Source organism: Festucalex cinctus, chromosome 9 (genome assembly GCF_051991245.1).
Source record: "Festucalex cinctus isolate MCC-2025b chromosome 9, RoL_Fcin_1.0, whole genome shotgun sequence".
Taxonomy (NCBI): Eukaryota; Metazoa; Chordata; class Actinopteri; order Syngnathiformes; family Syngnathidae; genus Festucalex; species Festucalex cinctus.
The window spans coordinates 10,835,532-10,860,539 of NC_135419.1; the positions used below are offsets into that span (position 1 = coordinate 10,835,532).

Sequence of the window (25,008 nt, forward strand, 5' to 3'; positions counted from 1 at the left end):
TAGGGTGACATGTTGTCAAGAAAACACAGAAAAAACAGAGGAGGCACTCGAAATATGGAGGAAACGCATAGCCGATATGAGAGCAACGTTATTATCCTCTGCCTCACTTCAAGAGGACATTTTCTATATCGGTAGTGCCGGGATTATTAAAGGGGGGGGCACATTTAATTGGGCAAATCATCATGGTGACACTCTTGAATCCCCCGCATGATCCAACTAAATCCCCCCCTAGAAAGCAAAGCTCATGATTACACACATGCAGAAAGCCTTCACCACTAAAAGTAAAATAAAGTAAAATTACTCACCCAGGATTTTGACGAATGTTACTGCAGACTTTTGTAGCCAAAGTGCAAGCCAGGAGGAAAAGTGTGCGTAAAAGACAGACTGTCCAACGGTTGGGATCATTTTACACAAGAAGATAAAGCAATGAATGGGTCTACTGCGAAGCAGAGCTTACACAGCCGCACTTCTACAGTAAAAATCATTAGCTAATTTAATGTAGCCTAACACTGCTAGTTAACTGTAATCCCTCCACAGGTGCTCAGGGATAGAAACAAAAAATATATAATTTGTAGTGTGCCAGAGGTTTTTTAGAAGTTCGTCATTGCCAACACACCACATACGAGAGGACAAAAAACATCAGCTAATCTTTCTTATTTTGTAGATTTATTTATTTTTGGCCCACTTGCCGTTATGTGTGCTTTAATGGTGCAGAGTTCCACAGATGTTCATTTACTTATCTGTGGAGTGCAGGTGTGAAAATTGGGGACTGATGGCCATTTATTTCACAGATTTGATGTATGAGGAAACAAATTGGAACTTAGCATCTGCCAGTTAAATCCAAGGCTGCTTGGCCGTTACCTTAGTAGCAGCTGACGCAAAATTGAGACCATTTTGTGTGTGGGGAGGGGGGGGGGGGGGGGGGGGGGGGGTCTTCTCCTCCAAGAAATTACTCTGTGGTGTTCTGTTCTGCTAAGGTCAAGAGAGCTCGCACACATCTAGCTGCTTGGCTTGTACTGCCACCTACTGGAGTAGCTTCACACGACATTCCCCGGCAGTTTTTTTTTTTTTTTTTACTCAGTCAAATTAATCCAAACAGACAATTAACTAAGGGCTTAATTTGTTGACAATTCTTCGGTTTAATGCCCACATTGCAGCTGCATAATAACATAAATTTATAAGAACATGCATTTTGAAACAAGAACAAAAAAAAAAAAAAAGTGAACAACCGAATTTCATTTAAATGATAAATTGATTTTATTCTACCTACGTCAGTACAACAATTTGTATTGTACAAGTGATGCTCAAATAAAATTGTGTCATGTTAAAAAAACAAAAACAATGTTAAATTCACAAACAAATAATAAAAAATACAAATAAAACTGAAGTAGTTGTTCTGAATAATTATATGTTTTTTTGTGTGTGGATGGTCACTAGTGACTGATTAGCTTGCAGAAAATGGTTGGTGAAGTAGTTAACACTGATTACAATAATTACACTGATTGTTAACAAGCAACTGCAGATATGTCAAGAGTCCATTTACTTCATTTTTAATGTGTGTGTGTTTTTTTTTGCTTTTTTTTTTTTAATGTTCTGTTGTTCTACATGTACTGCGAGTCCATGATGTCCAGATACTTGGGGTCAATCATTCTTGGTAGTAAGCTGGTCCTGAATCAAAACACAGAAAAAAAAAAATTACGTCATATTGGTCTAAAAAAAAAAAAAAATACCGTTTGCTCATTTAGTACATTACACAAAAGTATATGAACATAAACAGATACAGGTCTATAAGTACCTTTTTGCACACTGATAATGCAAATATCTCTAATTTACATCAAAACATAATGTAATATATTTGTGTCCAATTACGCGCACACACACACACAACGAAAACGTCAGTCTGGCTATTTACATAACCATAATACCGACATTAGTCATTCATTTGCATATGCAGATTATGGAAATGACAGTCTGTCCAATCAAACGCAACAAAAATGTCCATCTGTCCATTTAAATTACAGTCATGATTCAAATGTGTGTCTGTCACTTTATAGATGAACATGATGAAAAAAAAAGCTGTCCATGTAAACAGAAACTGCAAACATAACTCCCCATTTACATGCACGGTCATTTACAGACAATGAAAACGTCCTTCGGCGCATTTACATAAAAGTAAAAGCCTATTTACATAAACAGGCGAATGTGAGTTTGAGTGAAGAGGGGAGAACTCAAAGCTTGTCACTGTCATGATGGATAAGCAAACAACTCTATATGCAACAGAAGGGGGGGCTATTTGTTTAGGGAAATCCAGAAGGTGACTTTGACCATTTTAATAAAATAATTTGACGGAGACAGGCCTGTGTGCTATTCTGTTACCTACAACATTTCCCACACAACTTAAACAGGAAAGAAATAAAAGTCTGTCTCTCTTCACCTGACGGGGACCAGCAAGATCATCAGTAGGGGGAAGACCATCTTCATGTAGGGCAGAGGGTACATGCCAAAGGCACACAGGATGATGAGCTGGATCATCTGCAGCCCGGTGAAGTAGTGCACCTTCCTCTGCGGCACGCGGCGGATGTAGTGGGTGGGGGGATAGGCCGTCTACATCAACAAAAGTCACATGGTAACAAGATGCTTCTCATCTTCCTTATTTCATGCTGTAACCACCATTGAACAGCTTACAAAAAACAACAATGCAGGAGGACAAAGTGTCCACGCATCAGGGGGCCAAGCGGGGCCACCAGATCCAGCATATGTGCATCATTATGCTGGTCATTCGACAACACATGAAAAAGGACCAAAATGTTATCCAAACAGGCTGATTTCTGCACACCTGTTCCTTCAGCAGCAGGGCCATGCGGTCCACCATCTGGTTCCCGTCTAGCGACGTAGCGGCGATGTAGAGGAAGAGCCCGTAGAGGACAGGCTTAGGAATCCACTGGAGAGGAATGGGCAACATGAAGGCGGACAGGCCGATCAGGATGTTGGCGACCAGCGAGGTCAGACGCGTCTCCTTCACGCTGACGATACTGTTTGACGTTTGAAAAGAGAAAACGTGCATCGGCGTCCTTGATGTGCTCGTTTTCAACATTCCAAATACAATCAAGATGATCACTACAGTGTGTTCCTAAACATGTTTTGTTTCACCTCATTCAAGGTTCTCATCGGTATTTTTCAGCTTGTTTGTTTTGGTGTAACTTCTTGTCTGCACATTTTGGCATAAATACCGTCTCTGTTATGTTCTGAGGTTGGATCCCAAAAGTGCAGACACAAATAAGAGTTTAAACACTTCATTCGCGTAACATCAAGAGGCGTGGAACTAACTTGACTTGACCAGAAACAACGAGAAGGCATCGAGGAAATAATAATCCGACAAAACACACACTTCTCAGTTAGGCTTATATAGACAGTGAATCGATCAGATTGGCTGTGGGTCGACATGTGGGTAACAGGACTGACATGGAATTATCTGATTGGCTGTTGACCAGATAAAGAGATTAAAGAATATTGACATCACATAGCTCCTGACACCACATATCTTAAGACCAGTTGAAACTAGATGCCGGTTACATCAGTTCAAAACAGACACTTGACCTCACGGTCATGACCCAAACATAACCCTTGCATGACCCAAACTTAACCCTGGCATGACCCAGTCATGACAGTCTCAACCTGGATTTTTATTTTTTTTAATTTCACGAGTGGGATTTATATTGACGCACGTGGTGTAGACATGGCCGTTCTCCACGTGCTGCTCCATTTTGGCCAGCTGACGAGCGTGCAGCGAGGAATGCGGGAAGGCGGCGTGCATCCATGGCAACCCCAGGCAGGACATGAGGATGTTGATGAGGCCCGTCAGTACTAAGTCCCAGTGGAATGCCGTGCCTTTGAGCAACCTGCAACCGACAAATTCGTTTTGTACATTAGATATTTTTTTTCTATCATTATACACCTTCTGCAAGAGACTGTAAATTGATTTAAGAGATTTATTTCCAAATACATTATACATGTTAAAAGATAATTGCTAAGTTCACAGTTGGCTACGTAGTTAATAGCTATTTTTCACTATTAGCGACCTTTCCAAGCCCTGCAGTGACTATTTTACCAAAAAGCTACTTGCGAGTTTAATTCCCACTAGCAAACAGACAACTAAGCAGAATTCATTTCCATATTGTTTTCTATATGAAAAGAAAGAAACCAAACACGGAGTCAATTTCGCTGAACATTGCTAAAGACATATACCAAATGCCCATTTATGTTACAAAAACAGCGATTTATATGTGCTACTAAGCCTTGCCTCATCTGTAAAGCACATGAAGATGGCAACAGACACTTTAACAGAACACTTTATGCAGAACATGTTTATGCTGAAAAATGTTTATTAAAGGGGTGCTTTACTTATTTAGCCATTTTTGGCAGTCAAACATCAATATTTTGCCTATAATAAATTTGATATTTTCATTATTTTTCATGTACAATTAGTACCTTTAAAAACACATTTTCCAACTTGCTGTCGACTGAAAATGACATCACAAGGGCTCAGGTAACCAATCACAGCTCAGCTTGTGAATGTCACATGACCAAACCTAGAAAACAGGTGAGCTGTGATTGGTTACTTGAGCCCTTGTGATGTCATTTTCAGTCGACAGCAAGTTGCAAAATGTGTTTTTAAAGGTACTAGTTGTATGTGAAAAATAATGAAAGTATCAAATTTATTATAGACAAAATATTAACTTTTTATTGCTATAATGGGCTAAATAGGTGAAGCATCCCTTTAAGATTATCTACACAAGTTTTGTCAAAACACGCTTACTTTCCCATTATATGTAAATATTTTATTATTATTATTTTTGTGGAAGTTGATGCAAGTTCATGCAGGGGGGGGAAAAGTAAAGAAAAAAACATTTCAAAGCTTGTTTGGTATCAGGAGACAGAAAGCAAATCCCAGAAGGGGAGAAAAAGAGAAAGCTAAACTTTTTTTTTTTTTTAAACAATGTCATTGTCATTTGCTTTTTCTTTATGTAAAAGAACAAAAAAAAAAAAAAAAACGAAAAACAAAACCATGAATTGCAAATCTGAGAATTTATTTGGAGAATTTATATTAAGGCTGTATCACTCCGCCCTATAATCAATATCTATGCTCTCGCATTGAATCTCACGAGACTGCGCAGTTTGTTTGCAACTGCATTCTAGCAGAAAACCACAAAAGGCACCCGTCTCTTACTTGTGTTCCGGTACGTGTGTGAGCGAAATGACAATGTTCTGATCGATGAAGATGAGCAGGGCGAGCAGGAAGCCGAGGCCCACGGCGCTAAGGGTGTTCAGGCCCGACAGCTTGTCGAAGGGCGGGAAGTTGAAGACGGACCCGTTGTGGACGCTGAACACGGGGACTGTCGAGAAGGGGGCGAATCGTTTGACATGTGTCAAATGGTGAAAAAGACAAAGAGGCAGGCACTCACTCTGTATGTCGAGGAAGAGATAGGAGCCGATGAAGGAGAAAAGCAGCACGGAGATGGGCAGGGCGCAGTCGGACACTACTTCTCGGACTTTACCGTTCATATATGGGCTGAAAGGAATGAGCAAAAAAAAGTGTTGCATAGTTTAGTTGTGTAGTGGAGATTTCGCAAAGCAGATCAGAAATGGTTTAGACTTGGGGGGAAAAGCATGTGGCTCATTTACCCAATATCAAGAAAAAATTATACTTTACAGTACTGCACTGCGCACATGCTACAATCTCTCCTAATAAACTTACCTTTGGTGTGTTGTGTCCCATCCATTTTTAACTCATTTGCTCCCAAAAACGTTTAAATATGTTCTATTTTAAATACTACCATGCTCCCAAAGACATATTTATACGTTTTTTTTTTTTTAAATGCTACAGCATAATGAAGGCTTTGATGCAGCCTCTGAACTGAAGAGGATGCTTGAAGCAATGGTAGTTATTACAAAAATAGCCAGTAGGTGGCAGGGCCATGTTTTTTCCCCCACTGTTCTAAACAGACTTGATGATGAAACTTACCTATATTCTAATACTAATTGCTGCAAAACTGAAACCAACAGAAATATACTTTTTTTTTTCTTGATGAAAGAAGAGACTCTAATCTTGCTTTTGGTAGGTTCCATGTTTTTATAGCAAAAGAACACAATATTCTGTGGGCCTTGCAAAATCAGTCAAAATCCAGTAAAATAGCCGGGAGCAAAGGGGAATGCTTCAGTGAAAATACCTGCGAGTGAATGAGTTAATAATATTTTTAATTAATAACACACATTTGTGTCATGGTGAGCTCTAAGAGTCCATGGAAGCTCCCCAAAGAAATTCAAACGTGGGTCCTGTTGACTGTAAGACACCTCGCCGTGTTTATTACTGTACAATAAGAACAAATAAAATAAAAAATTGCCACAACAAGCCGAGAGAGAGAAATTATTCTTTCACACATTTCACAGTGCCGTGTCAAGTGGCCGAAACAAATGGGTCACAGTGGCTGGCAGACAAATAGAGTGCAGCGGAAAGTGAAATATTCCCCTCTCATATGGAATATATAAAGCGGCAAAAGTGCTATGAAACCTACTTGTGCTATTCATTCGCCCCACTTCATTTCATCTGGACAAAATGATCCACTTTATGGCTGTATTTATCTAGTTGCATTCAAACGAGACACAATCCTCAACCACCAGTGCAAAGGATTACACTCCCAGGAGTGTGAATGAGACATTCATTTTCAAACAGTGGTCGAGTGTACTCTGTTATAAGCATTGACAGAAGCACTGGCTTGCATTTACAGTATCTGCCAATATTTAGCACCTGAAAGGCTGATATGTTATTTCTATGATTATTGTTGTTGTTATCATTATTATTTATTCTCAACAGTCTATATACCCCGTTCATATTTCAGCATTTATCTTGTTTAGTTCTCCCCGTGTTCAATCAGATATCAGTCTGTGTGCTACCATGTCAGTCTAATGATGACATAAATGCACTTATTTTGCATTACACAACACATATTGATTGTCTTAATAGGCCTACCCATAAAAGGCCACTAGATGACAACATAGCTACTGAATTAGCTCTCCAAACTTGCAGGGATTACACAGTGAGTATTGGGTTGACTTGAAAGATTTTTCTGACTTAATTTGCCGCTTATCAAAGTACACATTTAACATGCATTATGTACATCCGACCAGTTTTCCCGCGATATTTCAGGGGATACTTGTACTCCTCAAATCTATTGAGTTTGAATAACGTACGCAAGATAACCAACAAGATTTTTTTTTAGTACTTTTTTTCTGATTTTGAGCACTATGTAACCCAAGATGGTAGAGTTAAACTTAGCATGCATACCGAATACACAATTGTGCCAAATTTTACAATTTTTTCCCCTTTTTGCAATCAAATCAGCGAAGGATGGTCGGAAATGTTAAACCAGTTCAACGCTCATTATTGCAAAGCTTTAAAGGTGTATTCAAGGATCTACTCAAAAAGTAGAAGCCAAACGTCCATTTGTCACTTTTTAAAAAGTGCACATGGCAGACATCCTACCAGCTGTCCTGCTCGTCCGTGGGAGTGGGGCCGGGTGCGCATGATCAGCTAAGAACGAGCACACATGAGGTCATTACGGCAGATTGATTGACGGGATCGAGAACCAATTGTTAAGATGATTCACCCGGAAGATGGAGAGACAAAAGATCCTTGACTACACCTTTAGGTGGGTCGATTAGTGAGTTCTGTCGATTAAAGGCTAATAAGTAAAACAACAAACAAAACAAAACAAAAAAAAACACCAAGTTTTGCCGAACCTCGCCAATGTATAACCTAGTTTGAATCATGAGTAAGATTTAAGTGAATTGACACTTTAATTGCCTTGTATTTTCTTAATTGTTGATTTTATTAAAAAAAGATGGCAAAGTGGTGGTTAGAAGGCAGCCCCAATTCCTTTCTGCTTGGGGTCCCAATAGACCCAACAAAAGAGGTTTTCAAGGTTTCCCACTTTCAACACAGCTGACTCATATTTAAGCTCATCAGCAAGCTCTGCAGGAGCCTGATAATTATCCTGATCATTGAATCAGGACGTTGGAATAGAGATACCTCGAAAACCCGCAGGACTGCGAGGGATGCAGTTTGACACCTCTGCCCTAGAAACACCTCTGTATTTACGAAATAAGCTAACAGTTGGCCTAGCTTCTTCCAGTATAATAATAACAACAACTACTACTCTTTAGTCGTCTCTGTACAGTATTTTCCGTATGCCTGGGTGCCATGAGGCATCTCACTGCCTCTCACAGATCAGTCTTAGTACTACAACAGACATCTGGTTTGGGGGTGGAAACGTGTGATTGTTGGTGGAGGTACTGCTGTGGAATTTCTCACAAAAAAATACAGTATATGTTATGTTGGTGTGTGTATGCTTTAGCTAGGAAGATAGGTACTACAATGTTTATTTTTGCCTTTTTGTAAATGGTCATCTGAATCTATTATACCTATTTAAAAAAAAGAAAGTTCATAAGGTGCGGGCGATTTGTTGCCCAGTCGTGTAGAACAGCTTGAGCGGTTTGCAGTCAGTGGCCTACCTCCTCTTGACGAGGTAGAGGGCGTAACCCAGCCACAAGGTGCCCAGCATGAGCAGCAGGCACAGGATGGGGATCTCTCTGGAGCAAATCACCAGAGACTTGGGCAGGAAGACGGAGGCGTGCTCCTCGGCGGGATCCGTCATTACGGTCCCGCTGGCGTTGTGATGGCCTGATGTTTGGTTCTTCATCTGCTCCAGGACCTCTGTGATCTGGTGAAGCACCAGCGTGCCGTTTGCAGTCGCTAGTGTGGGCTCATGGAAGAAGTGTTGGAAAACTAGCAAGGAAAGAGAAATTTTTAATTGACTATTCATTTGAAAATACAGTCCCCTGCAAAAGTATTGGGACGGCAAGGTCCTTTGTTTCTGTTACATACTGAAGAGAGACATTTGGGCTTCAAGGTATTTACAGCTAGATCTGTTTTAACAGCTCATGGGATTGAGCACTACTTTTTCTCGACTATTCTAGCTAAAATGTTTTGTTTGGAATGGATTAATTACATTTACATTATTTCCTATGGTAATTATTGTTTTAGTCAAATTTTCTGGAACAAATTCATCATGAAAGCTAACGTTCCACTGTAATTGTATTTAAATGTTTGTGTGGAAGAAAGAGAAAATTATTGAATTAAATGTTTTAAGGTATCATGTTACTTGCTATTAAAATAAAAAAAATAAAAAAATAAATATTTGAACAATTTCAATTTAAGACTAGCAAGTATGGGGGGGGGGGAGTATTGCATAAATACTTAAGATTAATTTTAATATTTTTTTTAATTTACAGTTGTTTAATTAATTAAACCTTTTAAAAATATATATATTATGCAATTGTCTGGCAACCAGTTCAGGGTGTATCCCGCCTACTGCCCAAAGCCAGCTGAGATAGGCTCCAGCACCCCTTGTGACCCTTGTGAGGAGGAGAGGTCAAGAAAATGGATGGATGGCTGGAATTAAAACTCCTCAGTGTTAAATTATTTCTATTTAACGAATGAGGCACTTGATCCTCAGAGGTAGTGTTATTAAAACAAAACAAAACAAAACAAAACAAACAAACAAAATCGCCCAAATGCTTATGATTAATATTAATCTTTGCATCATATTTTTTTTCATGTACCTTCCATAAAGTCCCCCCTCCCTGCTATGCCAAGTCTGCCTTCAGAATTAAACATATTTAATGGACTCACTTTTAACTGTGCCCTTCACTGCATCCCCAACAAATGCGATAGAGATGAACAACGCAATAACTTCTTCTGTGGATCTGGGAGAAAGAGAGTCATAGCAGTGTTATTTCTAAATGTGCAGACATAACAATCCAACACAGCGGAATAAAATATCACAGTGTAAAAAAGGAAGTCATAACATCCAATTTTTTAAAATCAAAGTCTTTGTCCTGAGGTCATAATTGGGTTTATTGAGCAAATTGTTACATATTTAAACAGGAGTTGAAATGTCTTGTGGATAACACACTAGGCGTCTAACTTTGTGTCAACCCGGGTTGTATTTTATTTTTGTATGATTATGTTATGCTGTGCAATGTGCTCACCGTTTGAAAAGCTTCATCAGCAGGCTGACGTTGAAAAACCCTCCCAGGATGAGGAACAAACTGTTCCACAGGCCGATGCAAGCGTAGAAGGCGTCAAAGTCCAAGTTGTAGTCATCACAGATGCCCCGGATCACTATGAGCAAACACGATTAAATGATAAAAAAAAAAGAAAAAAAGAAATCCGTATGTTGGATGAATATCCACAGGAGGGAAACTCAAGACCCATTGCTCGACTCAAGTTGCCAGATTTAGGACTTGAAATGACCCTGTTACTCGGTATGTGGCGGGATGAATGACTTGCACACCTGTAATTGACTCCCACCTCTGCCAATATCTCAGTGGACATGTGTATGACAACGCACCACTTATGAAGATGGCCAATGGGGCAGTGGTCAGCGGAATGACGAGTGGCGAACCGGCAAACAAGGAGTAGATCACGCCTCCGATGCTTTGGCCCACGATGGTCTTCTGAACATCTGTGAAAGATATTCAACTTAGATTTTCTGACACGTTGCTGTACGATTCAAATATTTACAATATAGTGGCTTAATTGATGTAACATGGGTTTGATTATTATTCTCTGACTAAATCAAATCCACTTACAGTTGAACTAGAGTAACCTTGTCAAATAAATTACAATTTTTGAAGGCTTCGGTGCTTCTTTAGATAGTGTTGACCTATACAGCAAACTCATGTAACTATTGTTCATTTTATGGTTAGAAGAGATTAAGTGAAAAATATGCTTGTAAAAGTGAAGACAAATTGTAAAGCCAGTACAGATTTTCTGCAAAAATGAAAATAATAAATCCATTGAGCAAGAAACATGAAGTAGGCTTACTTTATTAGCTGGATCTAACCCCAGTCCTTGATTTTGACACCTGTTGTCTGCAGTGTTATTTAATGTTGGCAACTCTGAAGTGTTTATAAAGTCAGTACCTATCTCCCCTCTTGTGCTTTCATCGTTGAGAGAACCGAAGGCGATGGCTGGCAGCAGAATAGCGATGTAAAGAAAAATAGCAGTAGTGGTGTACTTGAGCAGAGAGCGGTCCTTCCCAATTATACCTTCATTCAGGGTAATAGTAAAATACACAAAACATTCAAATAGGAAACACCTTGACAGGAGTGTCTTTAAAGCACAACACTTAATGAGAGCCGAAAGAAGGTGAGTTACCGTCTGTGAAGTCAGAAGGGTAGAGCGGTAGGCGGCGGCGTAGGTCGTCGTAAACACCTTTACCAGCTTTGAAGAAATCTTTACACTGCGATGGGTTAAAAACACTTCAGTGTCATTGTCAATGTCAGGTCATTTGAGGGAATTGTTTGAATATTGTATGCACGCAACTTGAAGAGCTATTGAGTAAGAAAACTTTCCTTTATATCAAAATAGTTCATGGCGCTTTTCTTTCTGATTAAACTTCAAACTAGTATACAGTAAAAGGTCCGAGCCATCAGAAGAGTGGGAGATTTTAGTTACCGGTACATGACTTGACTCAAGTCAGACTTTAAGTCGTATCAAATAAAAGTGGTGACTCAGCAAGATTGTATGACTTAAGTAATTACATAATTTTTATATATTCCACCTTGTTTTGGAAAAACTGCTCCCTGAACAACTTTCTACAAGGCAAATCGTTTCGGAATATTTTGGGGTGGTCGAGAGACCCTAACCCACCAGAATATATCAGCTGCTGCATTGAACAGCACTCGAATCCAATCTCTACATTCAGAATAAAAACAGGAGCAATCTATCGTAAGGTGACCTTTTATAAAGCAGTTACTTGGCAATCATTCATGTGACATTTTCACAATTTGGACCTTGACACAGAGCAGATTTTTGCTTGTAAAAAGTAAGTGTCTTTATTCATAACAGTCTTGATGAAGAGAAATGTTACTTTTTTAGTGTAAACAGTTCATTTGCAAATTTAGAAAGGCTCTACAGTATATAAAACAAATTTATTAGTAGCAGATGTCATTTTTAGTAAATTTTGTGGGCCGCTTAATAGTGGATGGTGGGCCACAAATGGCCCCCGGGCCATAGTTTGGACACAACTGGCTTAAGCCAAGTGATGACTTGACTCGACTTGCTTGAAATTTAGTGAGGACTTGACTTGTTCAATTTTTTCCACAGTAATTAAAACCTGTCTGAAACTTTAACGCGAAGATTTGACTGACTTGTGACTTAAAGACTATTTGACCTACTGTCACCTCTACTTTCCAGATTTGGCTCATTAAAGTTGCCCAGACCATCAAATATGGTATTTAGAGAAGCACCAATCATGAAATATTGGCCATTAAAGGTGCACATTCCATTTTGGGTATTTAACATACATTAGATGTGCATGGACAATTAAATATTGTCTTAAATTGTTACATTTTTAGGTACTACAAATTGGTCGAAATTGGTCTATTTGTGGTCGAAATAAGATAGATGAGACCATATAGTACAAATATTGTATTAGGAGTGTGACAATATATCAATATCGTGATAAATTGTGATACTTTGCCTCCCGATAGATTATCGATACGCCTACATATCGCGATATTTGTAGTTAATATTCAGCAACTATAACGGCTCGATTGCTGATTACTTATTGAGCAATTACTTGGCGGGCCACTAGGGGGAGCGCCTCATAAGAGTGGTGGGGAAATGGACGCAAGTCTTCAGGTGAAGAAGACTCATCAGCTTAGTTTTTAATTTATATATATATATATTTATATATATATATATATATATATATATATATATATATATATATATATAAAATGTATATATATATATATATATATATATATATATATATATATATATATATATATATATATATATATATACATTTTTTATTATATTACGAATTATTTTGTATTTTTATTTATTTTTTTTTTTTTTGATTATTTATTTTACTATTAATTATTTTATTTTTATTTAGTATTTATTACTATTATGATTATTATTATTATTATTATTTTATTATACTTTGAATTGTTATTTTGTATTTTTATTATTTATTTATTTTTTTTTTTTTTTTATTAATTATTTATTTACTTATTATTAATTATTTTATTTCGGATTTATTATTATTATTATTATTATTATTATTATTATTATTTTATGACTAGTTTTATCATATATTATCGTGGATTTATTACCTGAGCACTATATCGATAATTGCGGTATCGTCATATCGCGAGATAATTGTTATCGCGAGCCTTGTATCACATATCGTATCGTATCGTATTGTATCGTATCGTCTCGTGAGGTAGCCACAGGTTCCCACCCCTATATTGTATAGTATCACGTGGTCCAAAAATGCTACATTGTAGGTGCACAGACTACTAAATTCTGTCTAAATATAGTGTACTAGACTAGACCATATACTGTACCGTTCATACAATATACCATACTGTATAGTCATAATCCATACACAGACCGTATCATCAACATATGGTACAATAAGGACCATTAAATGAGTTCTAAATCAGTCATCAATCACCTTACTTCATCAAGGCTTTTAAACAAACTATCCTCAACTTGGAAACAAAGTATGTCAATGTTAGAACCCAAACACAAGCTTTCTCCACGGGGAACTGTTCAGGTGTTTGGTACAAATGTACACACTGGACATAATGAAGTGTTTTGGTGTTTTGTCGACTCATTACGGGTCTCCAGTCATTCTGCTGCCAGGCGCACTTGGCAGCCTTTCGTCCAACCCATCTGCATCTCATTCCCCCTGCCTGACTAGTCGATTTTGGAATCAGGATAATCACATCATTTGGCACTTGATTTCATTGCACGCTCGACTGGAGCGCTAAAGACGAAATGTCAGTCGAAAGATAAAATGTTGTTTTGAACATGGTGTTTTATCCCTGCTACCATGTGTTCACACGACTGTAGACACAACAACAATTTCTTCCCTTACCTTAAGTTCTTTGCCTCTCCGCGGATCAAAGTCGTCCACTTGGTCTACGGCCGCCTTCTCTGTGAAGGCAGAGAGTTGCTGACGCTGGCGGACCAGTTCTTGTTTGAACTCCTCCAGGGTCTTCGTCTCCAGAAGCTTCTGTCTGAAGGAAATGTCCGCAAACATGGTGGCGAACGTTCGTCCCACTTCAATGGCCGACTTGGTACTTTTCTGTGAATGATGAAGCATGGGAACATTTCAAGGATGTTTGTTGGCTATGAAATGTACAATATACTTGAATACATGCACCTGAGTTATTTAGTCAGGATTTTTTTTTTTCTATTTGTGAAATTGGAGAGTTTACAGTAGTGTGCACACCTGATGATCTCTAACAGTGGTTAGGAACAACTGGTCTAGTGTACTTACCGTTGTAGGTGGGGCCAGGATGAGGATGACGTAGCGCGCCTCGCAGCAGTCGACCCCCCAGTTCTGCGGCCTTTCCAGACGCGCGATGCAAACGTGGCGTCTCTGCAGGCTACTCACACGGCAGCTGAAAAACACACACCAAGTGATCATTTTTTAAATACGCTATTAATAAGAGGCTGAGAGAACAGATTAAAAAATAATAATAATAAGTACATCAATAAACTCCAAATCTTTTACTTCAGTTAGCTACATACCAGAAAAACTGAAGCAAACGTTATCTCATACGGTTGTGCTTGAAAGTTTACATAACCTAGGGGTATGTAAACTTTTGACGAGCATACTGTATGATGAGAAAAAGGCTTAATGCCGATGAAATCCAAAATACAGCGGCAATTGTTTTGATATTTTCAGAGTTTGAAGTGGACATGAGTAGAGATGTGCATGTGAATTTTGGTGACACTTCATAACATTTTTGTGTCATTAAGCAATGTTTAGCTTTTGTACATTTACAATTGTGCTTATAAGTATACAAGCCAATCAAAATTGTAAATATAAATAGTCATTATAACACAAGCGTATTACTCTATTTACCATAACAGTAAATACGCTGACAATATGGTATATTACAGGTACAAAGAGTTAAATATGGTATAATCAAAATGCACAGAAGTATGGTCTAAAAATGGCTCATTAGACATGCACAGGCTATTAAATGTGGCTCACTCAAATAAACAGATGCGGTTGCTGATCAACTAACAGGGTACACCCTGGATTTTATTTGCCAAATGAATAAAATTGCCATGCAGTTAATTTTGCGCTTTCCGAGCCGAAATGCTAAATGGCTGAATTGTGTCTTTAATAACCAAGTCTGCAAGTGCAAACCTGCACAATTGAGGCATAGGCAAAATGAGAGGTGACGTGAGCTCATGTAATACTAGAAACAAAGCAATGCAGTTTTGAAGCTTCTAAATGATCTAAGGGCTGACTTGGAGGCAGTCACAAGAAGGGGTCATGCTGTATCAGGTACGACTAAACTACTTTCAACTTGCATCTTTGGTCATGTCAGAAGAGCACAGTGACAATTGATGCTAGCTTTTCCCAGAGCAGTCTTTTGTCTGTTTCAAAGGCATAATGGGCCCGTACATACATAATCAGGCCCATCGTGTTTGTTACTAAAACCTTTTTATACCACTGACCCACATTTAAAGAAAGCATGAAACTGATGGCGACGTCATGGGCATGAACTCACAGAATACAAAGCCATGACTGCTGGTAATGAATCCCCGTGGATGTCACCGTCACCCCCTGAATGGTTTCTGACAGCAGGTGAACTGTTGGGCGTCCAAACAAAACAAGTCGAAATAATCCAATTCCAAATCACTTTGTCTCATTTCACGCTTCGCGTTCTCACCGTCCAGCTCCTTCCTTCCCGCATCTGTGAACAGCGAGTCCATGACCTGGTTGACATCACACTTGGTGTGGCCGTCCTCCACAGCGCTGCTCAGCATCCGCCTCAAGACCTCGTCCAGAGTGGACGCTCCCTCGTCCAGGAGCACGCTTGCCTCGGCCAGGAAGGAATCCACGTCTCTGTGGGCGCGCACCTCCTCGCAAAAGTCCATCGGCTTCACATACTAAGAGGCAGAGGTGAGGGAGTGTCCTGTGATTTGACTCAAGTCAGACTTAAGTCACCAATTTTAAAACCTTAAACGTATTAAAGACTCGACTTGACTTAGATTTCTGTCACGTCTTGCCTGTTTACATTTGTACTTTCAAGGTAGTGTTCCATTTGTTTTTGTTGTTGAAAGAAAAGTTATTTTTTATGAAGTGTGATCAAACTTGGCATCATACTATCCTATGATGCGCAGCGCAGAGGCCACCTCACGAAAGCAAGACTCATGGAGGGAGCCCCGAGGATTATTAGATTTGTCAGGAAAAAAGAATAGCAACATGCAAGGTTTGCAACTCGAAGAAAAATTTAATAACTATGATATGTCATGAAGAATCTCAGAAAAATCCCCGCAGGAGTGCATGAAAGCGTGGCAGAGAAGGCTCGGAAAGTGCGTTAGTTTCCAGGGGAATTTTTACTATGAAGGAGAAAAATTGTAGTTTGGATTTGAATTGTATCTTTTCTGACATACCTAATTATAAAGCGTTCATTTGCATATAATATTTAGAGATTAATATGCTCCCCCCCCCAAGATCATGAGAAAGTAAACGGCTGGATAGAAAGATGATTTTTACCTTTCTTGTTGTGTTTAAAAGGCCAAACCCTGGACCTTCTGTATCTGTGAATAAAAACATAACTCAAAAATAAACACACAAATAAGATCAGTTTTTATCAAGTCGCCGTTTGACTGACAGTAATTAAACATGCAGTGTCATGACTCGGGTCATGCAGGAGTAATGTTTGGGTCTTGTCTCATGTCTGGGGTCACGCCTGGGTTAAACTGTCATGACTGTGTTTTGTTTGCGGCAAATGTCTGATAATTGACTTTATTTGAACTAATGATTTGTTTGAGGCAAATGTCTAATGTTTGGTATTATTTGACTTTATTTGAGCTGATGCAACCGGCATGTAACTATGTGATGTTAAGACTCTTTAATCTCTCTATATGGTTAGGAACCAGTCAGCAGCCAATCAGATAAGTCCAGGTCAGTCCTGTCTCAGTTCCCTATATGGTCAGGAGCCAACCAGCAGCGAATCAGATCAATCCATGTCAGTCCAATTTCAGCAACCTATCAGGGTTACACACATGTCAAGCCTCAACCAATGAGATCGAGTCACTGTCTATTTAAGTTGTCTGAGAAATGTGTGTATTGCCGGATTATTACTCACTGTTCTCTGTGCATCTCCACAGCCCAAGGGGGCTTGGAGTATCGTGATTCTTGATGCATTCCCGTTGTTTTTCGTTTAATCAAGTTATGTGAATAAATAGTTAAAACCGTATTTGTGTCTGCGCTTTGGGATCCAAACCTCTCAGCACATAACATGCAGAGGTTTTCAAAGTTTGGAGTGGCAGACATAACGAAGATATACAATTATGATTAATTAGAGGTGCCTGAACAATAATATATGGTCCAAATATGCAACATATGAAACTATTTAAATGTGTCAGCATTTCTGATTTAATGGTTATCGTGGCTGCTTCAGTTACCTGTATGTGGAGTAATCATTAAAGAAGCCAAAGACATTTCAAAATATGAGTTGAGATGTTCTCTGAGTTGAAGTCGCAAAAGATTTGCTGATGCCACACATGATTTTTTTTTAATACATTTTTGAGACATGTTTTAGTACCTAATCTAATAATAATCACTAGTGTTATTGCCCCTCTTGTGAAACACTCATACGCACCCGACACGCTGAGTTGGCTCTCGTTGTCATAGATGGGGTCCTTGTGCGGGCTGGTTGAATTTTTCCCATAATCCTCTTGTTCGCCATTGCGCAGCTCTGCGATAAACCAGTTTGCAACTTTTAAGTTAATATAGCATAAAAATAATTGATTTACACAAAGCAAGCCGTATTGATTTCATTCGTTGGCCCTCTGTGAAATAAACGGGTCCTTTATTGAACGGTAGGTGTTATATTAGTGACATTAAAGGGTGCCTATAGTTAGCCAGGCTTTGTTTTACACCCTGGCATCTAGCCACAAGTAGAGCGAGAGAGATCCAATTAAAAAAAGTGTTTTTGGGGGTGGGGGGGCCTTAAACAATACCTGCAGCAATATAACAAATTGCACCACCTTGTAAATTCCTTTATTGTACAGACGATAAATACAGTGTGGAAGCTTATTTTACGAGAGGTCGGAACACAGGTCTCCGAATTAAGCAAAAGGCCTTCATGAGTGATGATTGCACCCATTACAGATTACCCGTCTCGTTATATAGCCATTAATTAACAACCACCCAGCAAGGGGACAGCATGCATTTGAAATAGGCCACAACTAAGTAGTGCAAGCCGTTTGAGGATTTATTCAATATCCTTGATATCCAGCTAAAGGTCCATTTACAAGTAGCCTACGCTCTTGTCATCACTAGTACAATAGCACAATAGTCCAACAACAAAATTTTTAGTCGACTAGTACAGGTATGTGCCACGCACTATCGTGACCTTCAGGACCACTAAGAGAAAAATGTCTGATAGTAGTTTTGGCTCCCTTCTCAGTACTATATGCCAAATTTGTCATGAACCTTAAGATGGACATTATGGTTGTGGAATAAATGCTCAAATGGCTTTCTATAAAGGACTTTTGTCCTAGTTATTAGATCGAGTCTTACTAGTAGCCTAATGCTTTTTCCACTATTGCATGACGTTTCTTCTAACCTTACTCTCACAAGATGAATTCTCGCGGTATTTATGACGTTTCTGTAGCCTACATAAAAATTACAACTTTGGCATACAACTTGGGGAAAAATAAGACTGCACTAGTTGACACCTGCATGCGCCTAATATGCGTGGCTGTTAACTAATGGAGAATTAAAAGGTCACTAAGAGCCATTGTATATAGTTTATGTAGATGGGGAATGATGCCTGTCCATTGAAAAGTTTGTAAAGTAGACCTTAAAAGAACAGGACAGTCAAAGAAATCAGCACAAATATATGGAAAAATGCAAACCCATTTCCTGGAACGCATATCCATTGGAGCTCCCGGTTGGCGGGACCTCTGCAAAACACAAAACATCATCATGTGTGTTTGTTTTTTCATTCAACTATGCTTATTATTCATTGACCACTCGGCCAAACAAATACTTGCACAATGCACATATAAAACAAATTACTGGTCATACTTTCGCACAACCAAACATAGCTAGAAATTCAACAATGGAATAGATTGTCCACTTTTGATTTAGACTAAATACGTAATCTGTTCATTTCTTTCTTTCTTGGTATTTTTTTTTTTTTTTTTTTTTTTAAAGAACGTAAGGAAGTAATACCATACCTGACCGTAGAAGAAGAAATACGAGGAAGTGAGGGAATCAAACCATGAACACCATATTCAGATCAGTGATAACACCAAGCGGGCTAAATTGTTATGTAAGCAAATATGAAAGTTTCCTTTATAGCAAGTTTTGGTAACAGTATCGTATGTCTAAGTTTACGTTCGTCAATCGTTTGTCCATTTACTGCACTGCTTATATTAATTAGTTGGTCTTGTAGTTCGCCATTGATGCTTTGGAGGTCGCTGTTGTCTATGTAAAGAAAGTTGGCGGAGACTTAAAATTAGGTGCACCTGCTCAAATTTGTACGCAAGCCAGAACGCACCGTAGTCATTAACGTGTACGAACGCAGTAGTGAAATCATAATGTTTGTAAATATTTGTGTCGACAGCAACCCCCCCCCCCCCCCTCCATTCTTCTTCATTTATATAAAACAGCAATGAAAATAAATAAAAACAAAAAAACCAAAAAAAAAACCAAGGTAAGTCGGGACGCAACTGAACGTGCTTTCTTGACCCATCATAAAATTACAACCTTTGCTTGAGCCGATTCAAACATTGCCTTAAAAAATACTCCATTACCAAAATCCTTATTTTGAATATGTTTATTTTGATTTTAAAATGTGATACAGTACTACAACAATATGTTTGTTTGTTTGTTTGTTTGTTTGTTTGTTTGTTTGTTTGTTTTCACTGTGTAAAGGAAGCATTTGCATTGCATTGTATTGAGAAAATATCAGAAATGCCCGGATGTTCGCAATTTTCAAGTTAGGTAGCATTTACGGAATTAAGAGCCAGGACCACACAGGTCTGTGTGTCTACCGCCCCTTAACAATCAAGAGTCTTCAATAAACATGCCATGTCCCTGTATGTTTTTAGAATGTTGGAGGAAGCCGGAGTACCCTAAAAAGACCCACGCAAGGATGGGGAGAACATGCAAATGCCTCACAGTAAGTGAGCGACAATTTGAATACCGAAATTCACCAAATGTTGATTCACGTTTTTTGGATGGCCTCACTGTTGTTAAATTAACACCTCTCTGACACAGAAGTACAATGTGGAGAGGTGATTTTCCTACAGTGATAGCAATAATGTCAGTTAAGCTGATGTGGAAGGAAGCAATAGCATGCACATGCAGTGAGAAGTGGAAAACACATATTCCACTCTCACTTACAATGAAAACCGGAGAGCAGCTGCGCCCGATGTTTTCACAAGCAGTCTTTGTGTTTCTGTAAAGAAGAGCTGTTTGGCTTTGAAGCCTCCTGAGCTAGACTCGGTCTCGTAGGAGATTAGCACAGAACATTCCCAAGGCCTACTTTTCCCCTCACGGGAGATGCCTCACAGCTCAGGCAGCAAGATATTTGCACCAAACAGGTTACCTGTGAGACTTTTACTGTGTGGTGTCGCCAAGGAAAAGGTCCAACTTAGCGCAGACTCTTGACTGTAGCTAATCATTTGCGGGATCCCTGATAGGGACATACTAATTACAAAATGGCTGCCAAAATAGATTTAAAGTATTACAATGTTCCATGCATATGCTTTTTGGGATTCATTGCTCATTTTTGCTGTTTTTATTCCCAGGTTAAAGCATTTTCAAAAATAAAAGTATCACATCCTGGTGTCAAAGAACTACGTTGAAGTGAGCTGAGTAGCTTCATGTAGCTCTTCAACTCTGAATGCATTTCCTCCGACAATTTAAAATAGTTTCCAGAATGACATGCTCTTGTCAATATAAACCAAAGATCAAGAATCTGACACATCCTTGTCTTCTTGTCTTGATAATATTGTCTTGTTTTAGGGGCCAGCCCAGTTTGATTCAAGCGAGTCAGCCATCATCAGCTAATGGTGAGTTCGGATTTTGTTACAATGATGACATTAGGTGGGATCATGCACACAGAGTGAATGACTGTACATATTTTATAACAATCACTTGTCGAGGCCAGTTAAGGTTACTATTGTGCGTAATTAACACAAAGTAATAAAATAAAACTAAAATTGAAAACATTTTTGTTAACGAAATTAGATAAGAACAAAAATGCTTTAAAAATATTGAAAACTAAAATTGCCTATAGTAATAGTAAACTATAGACACCCAGTTGCCTTAAAAATAATGGCTTTTGATTTAACTGGCTTGCTTAAGTCTTTTAGTAGTCACTCAGCACAGCACAAATCCACTTGTTTGGCAGTATCTTGTGGCATGTTGGAGAACGCGCACAAATATGTGACTGAAGGTGGCAAATAGCTGAGGATATGTTCCACAGAAAGAAAATTCAAACTGGTGAATTTGTGAATAGAAATCCTCCACATGGGTTCACTGTAACTTAGTACTTTAACTCAGTACAAATAAGGGAGTGGGGTATGACCTCATGGTTTTTTTTGTTTGTTTTTGTTTTGTTTTGTTTTGTTTTTAACTACAATAAAGTGTAATTGCACATCCACTACAATAGGTGGCAGTGGCACTCTCATTGTCAGAAAGTGCGCAAGCAGTATTGGCTCCTCTGCAAAGGTGTACTTATAATTTATTTTATAGGCAAATTATACTATTTGAGAGGCACAAAATATTTAATTCCTCCTTTGCGGGATAGGGGGTGTAACAAAAAATAAATAAATTACAGAAGCACTGTGTAATTTTAATTGGAAATGCAAAGATAGTTGGTTTCTTTGCATTTTTAAAAACGCACGCCCATTCCTTTCCACCAAAATATGCCTTGTGCTCAATTAAAATAATACCCCTGGCCACTATTTCAGGTAATGAGGCAACTATCTAACAAAAGTTAACAGGAGGCAACATACTGTAACATATGATAATCGGTTTAACAGCTAAAACGTGTTACATTTGCACATAGTGGGAGCATGTAAGCACTCGAGAATCAATGTTTTCGACCGCACTAACTCTCAGACACCAAAACAAATCTCTGGATACACTAAACTGCCTCTAACCATGGGGAGTGTTGTATTCATCCTCACTGCCCCACTATCAGCAAGAAGAGGATGCCCTTGAGCAATAGGAAACAAACAGAAAAAAGAACCCTTGTGGTGTCTCTGAAAACAAAATGGCTTTGGCTTTTGAATATGAAGATACCGTCGTCACATTTTATCAGGGTCACGTCATGTGCAGTTGGAGCTCAGTCGACCTCAATGATTGCTGTGTGAACTTTGTTTGCACTTGACGTCCCAATGTACACGTTCGGACGCAACATAAAGCAAACAGCAGGAAGGAAAGCCTCACCGCTCAGTCCACTTCAACACCTCAAAGTCTTGCAATCGAAAACCACCTGATGTTTGCTCATCCGGCACAGTGGACGTAGCCAGTCGACCAACAATAATATCAGCCATAAATGCTATCCGAAGACATTAAGCAGATGACAATCTTTTGAAATCAAATAATAACATTCGCTTACGAAGGGATACAATAAAAACTGCCTGGGATACGTCATATCAATTGAAAGCAAACGGTTTGGCAGATCTAAAACACGAGACATTTTTCTTCTTACTAATCTTCTTAATCTGTGACCTGCGGTGGAGATTTACCAGTTTGTGGCGACCAAAAGACGCAAGCACAAGGAAATCTCTATGAAAATCTCATTTGACTAAGCAAATGTAGTCTATGTAGCTGCCTTACATCATCACATATGAACCCTTTTCTTGCCTGGAGGTGAATGTTGACGTTGTTGCTTTTTGACATAGGGGGGCGTGCTGCTCATCATCATATCTTCTAGGAAAAGTGAATAAACTACAGCAAAGCAAAAGTCATGTCATAAATCAATCCACATGCATAGCGGAGGTCTCTACTCCACGTGATATAAGGTGGCTCAGGTTGCACTGTGGGAGACTCTCAAACCACACTTGCACGCACACAGGCCAATAAAATAAATAAATAAAAAACTTACCGGCCGGCACGAAATGGAGGACTTTTTTGCCCTCCATATCCTCCAGGGGTTCAGGTGGGATGCTCTCAAGAGGTCAACCCATCATTTTCACGTTTGCGCTCTCTCTCTCTCTCTCTCTCTCTCTCTCTCTCTCTCTCTCTCTCTCTCTCTCTCTCTCTCTCTCTCTCTCTCTCTCTCTCTCTCTCTCTCTCTCTCTCTCTCTCTCTCTCTCTCATACATTCACAGACGACACATGCACACGTGGAGCACCTAAGACCTCCTCTAGCAGCACATGGGTTTGAAAGAGGAAGTGGTTAGGTGACGTGTTGGGGCGGAGGCCGGTTTTTGTTCCTGCTGGGACTCTCTGCCTATGAGCTGGCTCATGTTAACACTATTCAGGCCAAAGCATTAGGAACACTTCAGCTCAGAGTTGTGATACAGTCATGGAAGTATTAACATTAATATAACAACAAAAATAAATATTGTTCAAATTATTGTTTGGATGTGTTAATCAATGCTGGGCATCATTATAATTGTGGGAGAATTGTGGATGTAATTGTGGTTTTGTCACATTTGCCGATTCAGATATTTTGGATGGGAGCCTACTCTCCATTATTCGCTGGAAAATTGAACCTTTTTACTGTTTACATAAATATTGCTGTGGTGCCATCTGGTGGTATACTGAGGCAAGAAACTTCACTTTTATGGTTCATGATTGTCTCAATAGGTGCTGTTGCTAGTTGCTGGTTGCTGTGCCGCCATCGTGGGGCAACTGCATTTTTAAGTGTGGGCATCAATTACTCACAGACTTGCACTATTTTTGGCATGTTAGTAGTAGTAGTAATATTTATTTATTTATATATATATTTTTTAACTTATTAGACCTAAAAAAAAAACAAAAGTCTTGAAATCATTAACCTTGAATTGATCTAGAAAAAAAGGTGTGCAATTTGATAGTAGTTTGACATTCATGATGATGGCCAGTTTTAAGCACACAGATTTTTCTGAGGAATACTAATATGAGCTTCAAAGTCCAGTCTCATTTACCTGTTGCCAATTTTATTTAGGCCATCTATTGAGAGATGTGGCCGAGGTGACCAATAACCAATGCAAAGTTCCATCCATCCATCCATCCATCCATCCATCCATCCATCCATCCATCCATCCATTTACAGTAACTGTAGTAACGTACCATTCTGAATACAGGGACTTATCAGCGGGTATGGAGTGGTGAATTTTGCCATGACGTCCATGGACGCACTTTTACTCACCACCAACATCTGTAAAACACTAAGAAGGTCCCGTGCACACAAATTCATGGGACAATGTCGATTAATCAGGAATTGATGCAGGGAGGACAATTTGTTTTGCCTTTCTCAATGTCTCTCATCTGTTGCATTATTTGTTCAAACGACTTCCTATTTCTCTCAGTATTTCCCTTGCGTTCTTCTCTAGCCTGCCCTTTCTGATCCACTTGAGTCTTGCTAATTTCTCCAACTTACCCATAACCTCTGCTAGCTCACTCACAGTAGTGCCATCCAAATCCAGCACCCCTCCAGTTATTTTTACGGCTGAGACTTATAAATGACTCATGGAATTTGATGAAAGCTTCTTCAGCCTCACAATAAAGGCTCACACTTGTTTCCTCACGGGCTATCTCATAAGAAGAGGGTCGCCTGTGGTTGTGTGACATCCCTCCAAATGCCTGTTCTTATCAGGTCCTGTTGGGAGGGTTGGCCAGCTCAAGCACGACAGGAGCTTGCACAGGAGGATTCAGTGTAA

General features: G+C 39.1%; 2 protein-coding genes across 4 annotated transcripts in view; one reads left to right on the top strand and one right to left on the bottom strand.

Moving 5' to 3' along the window:
• Positions 1 to 1,556: 1,556 nt before the first annotated feature.
• Positions 1,557 to 23,450, bottom strand: LOC144025894 (solute carrier family 4 member 11-like). Of its 2 annotated transcripts, none has more exons than XM_077532294.1 (20): positions 23,248 to 23,450; positions 19,037 to 19,084; positions 17,776 to 17,871; positions 16,665 to 16,702; positions 15,835 to 16,054; positions 15,673 to 15,754; positions 14,424 to 14,547; positions 14,019 to 14,228; positions 11,279 to 11,363; positions 11,044 to 11,169; positions 10,470 to 10,583; positions 10,108 to 10,240; positions 9,749 to 9,822; positions 8,569 to 8,842; positions 5,463 to 5,569; positions 5,228 to 5,393; positions 3,726 to 3,899; positions 2,837 to 3,032; positions 2,435 to 2,604; positions 1,557 to 1,668 (listed from the first exon to the last, which is right to left on the bottom strand). In XM_077532294.1, exons 1-20 carry the CDS (start codon positions 23,282 to 23,284, stop codon positions 1,602 to 1,604), a joined length of 2,541 nt encoding a protein of 846 aa, XP_077388420.1. In that variant the 5' UTR covers positions 23,285 to 23,450; the 3' UTR covers positions 1,557 to 1,601. The 2 variants fall into 2 exon arrangements, with proteins under 2 accessions (XP_077388420.1, XP_077388419.1); XM_077532293.1 differs by having other exon boundaries at positions 16,665 to 16,708; positions 23,248 to 23,449.
• The window catches only part of LOC144025896 (uncharacterized), a 53,790-nt gene continuing 48,164 nt past the window's right edge, over positions 19,383 to 25,008 (top strand). For both annotated transcript variants that reach the window (XM_077532296.1, XM_077532297.1), the window contains exons 1-3: positions 19,383 to 19,455; positions 20,237 to 20,307; positions 21,156 to 21,202. In XM_077532296.1, the coding sequence (XP_077388422.1) occupies positions 19,405 to 19,455; positions 20,237 to 20,307; positions 21,156 to 21,202 (169 nt within the window). In that variant the 5' untranslated portion in view covers positions 19,383 to 19,404. The remainder of the gene's footprint in view (positions 19,456 to 20,236; positions 20,308 to 21,155; positions 21,203 to 25,008) is intronic.

Coding starts and splice junctions, on each gene's coding strand:
- LOC144025894 (XM_077532293.1), bottom strand. CDS start 23,284: ATGGAGGGCAAAAAAGTCCTCCATTTCGTGCCGGCCG. Junction 3,900..5,227: donor ACACACGTACCGGAACACAA/GTAAGAGACGGG, acceptor TGTCGGTTGCAG/GTTGCTCAAAGGCACGGCAT. Junction 1,669..2,434: donor ATCTTGCTGGTCCCCGTCAG/GTGAAGAGAGAC, acceptor GTTTTGATTCAG/GACCAGCTTACTACCAAGAA.